The following is a 10,248-nucleotide window of genomic DNA, read 5'->3' as shown; positions in this document are numbered from 1 at the left end:
ATATTCAATTCAGTTTTAATAATTAATTATTAACTATTGACATTTTAATCACTTTAATGGTCAAAACTACTATCTTAAATTATGTTTAGGATATACCCTATCAATCGTTTAAGACCGGATTAACTCCCTGTGTCATGAGTTCTCCAAGTAAGTAATAATATTTAAGTTTCAATACTAAATATGTAAATATTAACTTTATTTTATTGTTTAATTTTTTGTTGGTCAATAATTACCTTTTTTTTTTGTTATTAGTCTTTGGGTTTCTTAAAATTAAGATACAATGAATGGAAAATTAAGGATTGTTTTCCACACAATGGGTACCAATGTTCACGTAGGCATTTCAAGTTCTTTATCAAAAAAGATTTCTATAAATTATGCTACATCCTGTAACATGTTTTTAATGAAGTCGAGAAGGCTCTATATAATAGATACTGGTACCAATTAAAGAGGTGAAGGTACTCATACCAGAAGGCCTCCATAATGCATGTTCATTGCTCTAGTAGTTGAATTGCCAGGATGAGTTTTATGGGTACTCGCCGTAAATGTTCGTAGGATGGTAACTTCGTAAGGTACTCGCTCAGGGTCGTGAAGGGGATGGTAAATCCTACAAGAACTGGCTGTAAGTCCTTGCAGGAAGGAAACTCTACCCTATAAGGTAGTCGCTTACGGTCGTGAAAATGATTGCACGCAGTAATTAGTAGATTCTTACAAATGAAAGAAAAGGTACAGGAGAGAGGAGGTGAACAGTAAGAATGAGCGTGAAATCAGAACATATCAGATAATGTATAAAAACAATGGCAGAATATACGGATCCAAAGTAACTATTTGCTATTTACCAAGAGATACTGAAGTTTTTTCCTTTTTTTTCCACCCTCCTATTTTATTTATTTTAATACATTACAATATAAGATAATATATAAATATACAAACTATTTCCTATTTTTACCCTTGGGTATTATTAGGATGGGATAAGGAAGAGGTACTGAAGACATGCTACTCTTGGGTAATCAATCTGCTAAGAATGCAAAGGCCGAGGAGAGGCACGGCCTGTAAGAAATTACTTTACTGTGTATCAGTATATTCTTTTGTTTGTTTATAATTTATTTTATTTCTATTTTCACAATTATAATAACATTTCACATGATTAATAAAATCATAACATAAGCATATTGATAATTGAAGTCACAAACAAACATATTACAATCTTTCGGAGTATCATGAGTTGTACTCTCTGTAAGTGCAGCAAAGAAGTTGGTAGTCCTTCCGCTCGCTTTTAGATAGCTTTGCTACAATTACACTAGTGGAATTTCTCTGTAATTACAATTTATCTGTTTATCTATAATTCAGTAGTTTAGAAGAGATTAAATCTAACTTTAGTTCTTGTCGGTATCATTTTTGTAAAAATTTTTAGAATATTATATATCCACTTAAAGTATTTCATAAGTATTTTTTATTAAGCATGAGTATTTATACATAGAATAAGTTGTCTTTTGAAAAATGTTACAACTTATGATGATATTTAATTATATTTGTATAGAACCCCCTCATTTTGTCTATAGTTGTGTACAATTAATTAGGACTGACTCCAACTGAATATATAATCTAATCTATACAAGAAGGCCTCAACAATGCATGTTCACTGGGTTAGGTAGCTGGCTAGAATATGAAGTGACAGCATGATACTTATGGGAACTAGCCGCAAATCATCGCAGGATGGAAATTTCACATAAGGAACCAGCCCAGCCTGTCGTGTGGGTGACAAAGGGGTCACAATGGGTTGGCAAATCCTACAGGAACTAGTTAAACCAGGAACTAGGAACCTTACAAGAAGGAAGCTTCACTCTAACTAGCCAATAGTCGTGGAGTCCTGCAGGTACTAGCTGTTGGTCCTTGTGAGAGGAAGAAAAGGTTTAGGAAGGAGGAGAGATTCAAAGAGGCCAGATTGAAATAAATATCCAATATGCGTTTTCAAAAATCCCATGAGCCAGTGAGCTGCAGGGATGGCATATCGAAAGCCAAATATCGATATCGAAAATTTCACGAATTAAAGTAATAATAATTATAAAATGAGAACATAGGAAGACTTATTTTATGTCATACCTAATCAAAACATAAAGCAATTCTTATTAACGTTAAATCAAAGCAACCCCACGACAACCATGTCATAAACTTTTCTTTTTTTTGTCCCCCTCCCTTGCCATTTCTGGCATACGGGGTACGGGAGCACTGGGGTAATGCGCTGGGGTTTGCGTATGCCACTGCTCCCAAAGATCGCCAATTTTTTTTTTTTTTATTCTTTTATTAATTATTCAATTATTACATTTTTTTTTTTTACTGTGGTGCAGCTCAGCGCTAGGTTTAGCGCCTTACTGATGGAGCCTTACCTTGTCCACTGCATCCGTCTGGATGCCTCCTGCAGTTACAAGGCTGGTCTTCAGTCTGGGTCAGCTTCCTCATCGTCTGGTGGCTCGCCGATGTTGGGCGGTCAACCCCTTCTCATCGTGTAATGAACTCCCTGAAGAAGGGATAATTCTCTTCTTCCATCAACCAGGGAAAGTCCGACTCGGCGAGGGCGTAAATCCCGGTCTTTCTCGACAGCCTGGCTCGGTGTCCTTCCATGGCAGAGCAATCTATTATTACGTGTTCTGCTGCTTCAGGAACTCTGCACGTGGGGCACCGGGGGTCGATGTTCTTTCCAAAGCTCTGCAGCTTTCCCCGAAACCCCCCTTCTCCTCTTAGGATCTGTGAGACCCAATAGTCTGGAAGGACTCATTTAGCCTTCAATCCAGGTAGGGAAGAATTTTCTCAAAGTAGCGTCCTTCCGGCTTGCTACCCACCGTCCATTCCACTCCTGTATCCATCATAAATATAACAAATGTAAACTAAAATATAATTGTTTAAATTGTTTTCAGAAAAAAAAATTGAAAATAACAATATTCAAATATTTTCCTATTTAAATATGAATATTATCAAATTATATCCAATTCAATATCGACATTCTCAACATAAAAACATTCCAATAATTTTGTTTCTTATAGATACCAAACTATAGTAGCGATAATCCAACAAAATATTTATATTTTATTGACATTCCTACTAACATCGATATCAAAGTTTAGCAGCAGTATTCCGATACTATTTATCGCAATGTCAATATTTTGATTAGAGAGACAAGAAAATTTTATATAAAGAATAAAAATAATTTTTTTTTATTTTGATTGGAAATGACATGTATACTTCGATATTTTATCTTGTAATATCGATATCGAATTATTATTAGCAATAATATTCTGATATTATTATATTAAAATCATGATATTTTGTTAGCAACAATGTTGGATATTGAAATGAATATGATATTATCAAAATAAAATGTCGATATTTCATTTTTAATTTTTCTGTACATTTTTTTTTAATTACGAATTATTGATATTTCTAGTTATGAGAGATAGTTGACTGTGGATGACTTGTACGAGGAGATGGTTGGGGGTGCGGTCAAAATGAAACACAAATAAGTTAATGTAACTTATTTAATTGTGCCAACGTTTCGGCTAGAGTTTCTAACCTTCATCAGGGCTAAGAACAGAACAAGATAACAACCACAATAAGTATCGAAAATAAAAAATAAAAAAATATATGTAACCATAATAGTTGAAAAAGAGGAATATATAAGTAAAGTTTAACAAAAGAAATGAATAGAAGAAAAGAAAAAAAAACAAAAAACGTTGGCACAATTAAATAAGTTACATCAACTTATTTGTGTTTCATTTTGACCGCATCCCAACTAGGGATGGCATATCGATGTCGATATTATCGAAATATCGATATTTTGTCTCCGATATCCGATATTTTGATATCGATATCCTGTAATTGATAATATCGGAATATGTTTAAAAAAAAAAATAGTCGCACCTTAAAAGTAGAGTTAAAAGAAATATTGTAATATAACTATGATTATATATTCAGGAGGAAATATTCGTGGCAAAATGGCCGATATTATTTAATCGAAATATCAATACTTTGTTAAAGAAAATATTAATAATAGTATTTCGATATTTAATACTGATAATTTCATATTCCTTTCGATATTTACATTTTTATAATTATTGATTTGTAACATTAGCAACAGCATTCCGATATTACATTATCAAAAGATCGATATATGGTTTCAATAATTTAATATCCATTTCAATATTAAACATATTTGATAATATCGATATGGAAGATTATCAATAATATCCCGATATTATTTAATCGAAATATTGATATTTTGTTACAATATAATAATTTTTATTTCGATCTTTGACGTTGAGAATAATATCCATATTTTATAAAAATATGAGTAATTCCCAACTAAAAAAATATATGAAAAAAAAAATAGTATTTTTATATTCCATTTTGATAAATTCATATTCCTTTCGATATTCGACATTGTTATTAATATCGATATAAAAGATTAGAAACCATATTTCGATATTTTGTTTAATAGAAATATCGATATTTTATACCAAAAAAATCAAAAATATTTTATGAAAAGCTAACAAAAGTTATTTCGGATTTCATTTTGAAAATATCATATTCATTTCAGTATTTAACATTGTTGGTAATATCGATATCGATATTTTGATATTTGGTTTAATAAGATTAAGAAATTTTATAAAAAGATTAAAAATAGTTTTTCGATATTTTAAATTGATAAATTCATGTTTCTTTCGATATTTTACATTGTTATTAATATCGATATAAAATATTAGAAACGATATTTCGTAATCTTTTCATCGAATCATTTGGCTTTGAAAGATTAAGAAAATTTTATAAAAAGCTTTTTATAAAGCTATATATAATGTAATATCTATATGGCAATTTATTAAGGATAGTAAGATATTATTTTATAGAAATATGAGTAATTCGCAACTAAAAAAAAATATGAAAAACATAAAAATAGTATTTTTATATTCCATTTTGATAAATTCATGTTCCTTTCGATATTCAACATTGTTATTGATATCGATATCGTACATTAGAAACCATATTTCAATATTTTGTTTAATAGAATTATCAATGTTTATAAAAAAATAAATAAAACATTTTATGAAAAGCTAAAAAAAGGTATTTCGATATTTCATTTTGAAAATTTCATATTCATTTCGATATTCGACATTGTTATTAATATCGATATAAAAGATTAGAAACCGAATATCGATATTCGGTTAGAAAATTTTTAAAAAAGCATAAAAATAGTTTTTCGATATTTTAAATTGATAAATTCATGTTCCTTTCCATATTTTACACTGTTATCCATATCGATATCAAAGATTCGATTTCGATATTTATTTTTATAAGAATATCGATATTTTATGAACAGCTAAAATAAAGTATTTCGATATTTTATTTTTATGATTTCATATTTAACATTATTGATATAATGGATATCGTAGTTCAAAAACTATATTTCGATATTTTATTTTATAGAAATATCGATATGAATGAAAATTATAACATTTTATGAAAAGCTAAAATAAGGTATTTCGATTTTTTTTTTTTTGATAATTGCTGATTCATTTCGACATTCAACATTGTCGATAATATCGATATATATTATAAGCAACAACATTCCGATATTTTTTTTATCATAATATCAATATTTCATTAAAAATATTAAGAAAATTTTAAATATAGTTTTTCAATATTTTAAATTGATAAATTCATGTTCCTTTCCATATATTACATTGTTATTAATATCGATATCGATGATTACCAACGATATTTCGATTTTTATTTGTATAGAAATATCGATATTTTACATTGTTATTAATATCGATATCAAAGATGATAAAAAGCATAAAAATACTTTTTTGATATTTTAAATTGATTAATTCATATTTCTTTCGATATTTTACATTGTTATTAATGTAATTATCAAAATAAAATATCGATATTCCATTTTTAAAATTTCTATACAATTTTGTAGTCTTTTTAAACGAAATATCGATAAAGTAATACCGAAATATTTTTGTAAATATTCTACATCGATATTACAACAATAGAAAATATTGAAACAAATGTGTAATTATCAATATAAAATATCGATATTCCTATTTTAATATCTCTCTATTAAGCAGAACTAAATATTCCGCTCCAAATGACCCTCCCCCCTAAAGCATTTCATCTTTCTGAAATATCTAGTATCATTCAAAGATTACTTACCCGCAAAACTCCTGGATACGACCTAATAACATCTCACATTCTAAAACTTCTTCCTCGGAAAGCCATCCTATTCCTCACCTATGTATATAACGCCGTACTCCGTTCCACATATTTTCCTGATCCCCTGGAAATTATCTATAGTTAAACCCCCAAGCCCTCTAGATACCCATCATCCTATCGTCCTACTCTCTATTCCCGGTCATGGACTAAAAACTTGAAAACTTGAAAAACTCATTTTGAAATGCCTACACCATCAAATCACCTTTACCCTTCGTCGTAAACCTACCGACTGCCCTACAGTTTCATTTAATAGTGTTACCCTTACTCCTGTCGAACAGGTCCGCTACCTTGGACTGCATTTGGACAAACGATTAACCTGGATCCTCACACGAGACTGAAAAGGCAGGAAACTGCACATCGATTTCGACTATTACAGCACTTACTAGACAAACGGTCTTAACTTCCAACACATTACAAAAGACTGATCTACATTACTGTAATAACGAATTCCTCTCGTATTCAATTTTTACAATCCAAAATCCTTCGTGAAATACTCAATGCTCCTTTGTCACAAATAAAATCATATATAAAGACCTTAATGATCGCTATGTAACCGATCTAGCCCGAACCAGATATCACTCCTTTCATTATAAAACAACAAAACAAACAAAAAAAGAAGGTCGCAGCTTTATAAAAAAAAGAAATATTGATAATATACACTCCAATGTAATATATCTATAATCATATATTCAGGAGGAAATATTCGTACCAAAATATAATATGGCAAAGATTTGCCGATGTTATTTAATCCAAATATCGATATTTTGTTCAAGAAAATCTTCAAGCATAATAATAGTATTTCGATATATTAAATATTGATTATTCATCATATTCATTTCGATATTTGACATTTGAAATTATTTATTTCTAACGTTAGTAAAAGTATTCCGATATTGTATTATCAAAGGATCGATATATTGTTTCAATACTTTAACATCCATTTGATCTTTGATAATGTTATCGATATCGATAATTACCAACAATATTCTAATATATACAATATTCGATATTTCGATATTTTTTTTATAGAATTGTCGATATTTGGTATCATAAGATTAAGAAAATTTGATAAAAAGCTAAAAAAAGGTATATCGATATTTTATTTTGATAATTTCATTTTCCTTTCGATATTTTACATTGCTATTAATATTGATTACAAAGATTAGAAACGATATTTCGATATTTCATTAAAAAATATTAAGAAAATCTTATAAAAAGTTTAATAATTAGTTTTCTGATATTTTGAATTGATAAATTCATGTTCATTTCGATATTCTACATTGTTATTATTATCGATATTGAAGATTAGAAAAAACATAAAAATACTTTATAAATAAATTATCAATTTAAATAAATTCCTATTCCTTTCGATATGCGACATTGTTATTAATATCGATATTGTAGATTAGAAACCATGTTTCGATATTTTGTTCAATAGAAATATCAATATTTTATTAAAAAATAAAATAAAATAAAACATTTTATGAAAAATTAAAAAAAGGTACTTCGATATTTCAATTTGAAAATTTCATGTTCCTTTCGATATTTTACATTGTTATTAGTATAGTTATCGAAGATTAGAAATGATATTTCGATATTTTTTTTATCGAAATAATATTTTATTACAAAATGTTAAAAGAATCTTATAAAAAGTTTAAAAATTGTTTTTCGATATTTTGAGTTGATAAATTCATGTTCATTTCGATATTCTACATTGTTATTATTATCGATATTGAAGATTAGAAAAAGCATAAAAATACTTTTTCGATATTTTAAATTGAAAAATTCATATTCCTTTCAATATTCGATATTGTTACTAATATCGACATAGAAGATTAGAAACCACATTTAGATATTTCATATAATAAAAATATAGATATTTTATAAAAAAAAAAAAAAAAAAATTACGAAAAGCTAAAAAAAGGTATTTCGTATTTCATTTTGAAAATTTATTATTCATTTCGGTATTTCTCATTGTTGATAATATCGATATCGATATTTCAATCTTATTTTTATAGAAATAGCTATATTGGGTATAATAAGGTTAAGAAAATTTTATAAAAACAAAAAAATAGTTTTTCGATATTTTAAATTGATAAATTCATATTCTTTTCGATATTCGACATTGTTATTAATATCAATATGGTAGATTAGAAAAAGTATTTCGATATTTTTTCATCGAAATATTTATAATTTTATGAAAAGCTAAAAAAAAGGTATATCGATATTTTATTTTGATAATTTCATGTTTCTTCCGATATTTACGTTGTTATTAATATCGATATCAACAATTAGAAAAGATATTTCGATATTTTTTAAACGAATATCGATAAAGTAATAAAGTAGTATCGTAATATTGTTGCTTATGTTCCATAGCGATATTACAACAATACAAAATATCGAAAAAAATATGTAATTATTAATATAAAATATCGATATTTCTATTTTAATATTTCTATATGTTATTTTAGTCATTTTAAACAAAATATAGATATTTCCATAAAGTAATGTCGAAATATTGTTGCTAATATACCATATCGATATTACAATAGTGTAAAATATCGAAATAAGTATATAATATAAAAATAAAATACCGATATTCCTATTTTAATATTTCTATATATTATTTTAATCATTTTAAACAATATATGGATATTTCAAATAAAATAATATCGTATTATTGTTCTTATATACCATATCGATATTACAACAATGTAAAATATCGAAATAAAAAAGTAATTATCAAAATAATATATCCATATTCCTATTTTAAAATCTCTATACAATTTTCAAGTCATTTTAAACAATATATCGATATTTCGATAAAATAATATCGGAATATTGTTCTTATTAACCACATCGATATTACAATAATACAAAATATCGAAATAAATATGTATTTATCAAAATAAAATATTGATATTCCTATTTTAAAATCTCTATATAATATTTTAGTCATTTTAAACAATATTTCGATAAAATAATATCGGAATATTGGTTTTATATTTCATATCGATATTACAACAATGTAAAATATCGAAAAAATAATGTAATTATCAAAATAAAATATCGATATTCATATTTTAAAATCTCTATATAATATTTTAGTCATTTTAAACAAAATATCGATTTTTCTATAAACCAATATCCGAATATTGTTTATATTCCATATCGATATTACAACAATGTAAAATATCGAAAAAAATATGTAATTATCAAAATAATATATCGATATTCTATTTTTAATTATTTCTTCCATAAAACAATTATATTTTAGTTTATATTTGTTATGGTTGTCGTGGTGTTGCTTTGTTAAGACATAAAATATGTCTTCCTATGTCTTGCTATGGAATTATCATTTTATAATTATCATTACTTTAATCCGTTGCTTTGTTTCATAGTTATTAAGAATTTCTTATGTATTTTGATTAGGTATGACATAAAATATGTCTTCCTATGTCTTGCTATGGAATTATCATTACTTTAATTCGTTAAATTTTCCATATCGATATTTCGATATTTTAAAATATCGATATTTTAGTTCCGATATAATATCGATATCGATATTGCTATCTGATATCGATATCGATATCAATATCGATATTTTTCTTTCGATATCCCATCCCTAGGAGAAGCTGAGTCCCTCTACCGCAAATGTAGCGAGAGTCTGAAACCCATGTACTGGGAAAATGCCCCCAATAGCTCCCTTGTTATAACACGCCGACACCACAGGGTCAAAGAAAAATTGATGAAGTTCCTTGAAAAAAAATATTTCAACTGCTTCGATGTAGGGATGGGATATCGATATCGATATTTTGGCTCCGATATCCGATATTGATATCAAGTAACCGATAATATCGGAATATCGATATTTTTTCTTCGATAATATCGAAATATCTGTAAAAGTCACACCATATAAATAAAACAAATATTGATAATATACACTCCAATGTAATATAACTCGTATATTTCGTACTATAA

At 27.1% G+C, this 10,248-nt stretch overlaps 1 protein-coding gene across 3 annotated transcripts in view; it reads left to right on the top strand.

Moving 5' to 3' along the window:
• The window catches only part of LOC106688370 (uncharacterized), an 83,779-nt gene that overhangs the window by 50,252 nt on the left and 23,279 nt on the right, over positions 1 to 10,248 (top strand). For all 3 annotated transcript variants that reach the window (XM_014432790.2, XM_014432791.2, XM_067053332.1), the window contains one exon: positions 90 to 147. In XM_014432790.2, coding sequence (XP_014288276.1) covers positions 90 to 147 — 58 coding nt within the window. The remainder of the gene's footprint in view (positions 1 to 89; positions 148 to 10,248) is intronic.

The sequence above is a fragment of the Halyomorpha halys genome, unplaced genomic scaffold, assembly GCF_000696795.3.
Source record: "Halyomorpha halys isolate HHAL.00 unplaced genomic scaffold, Hhal_1.1 Scaffold1113.1, whole genome shotgun sequence".
Taxonomy (NCBI): Eukaryota; Metazoa; Arthropoda; class Insecta; order Hemiptera; family Pentatomidae; genus Halyomorpha; species Halyomorpha halys.
Note: the sequence above shows the minus strand (reverse complement) of the source record. Positions and strands in the feature narration are given on the sequence as shown.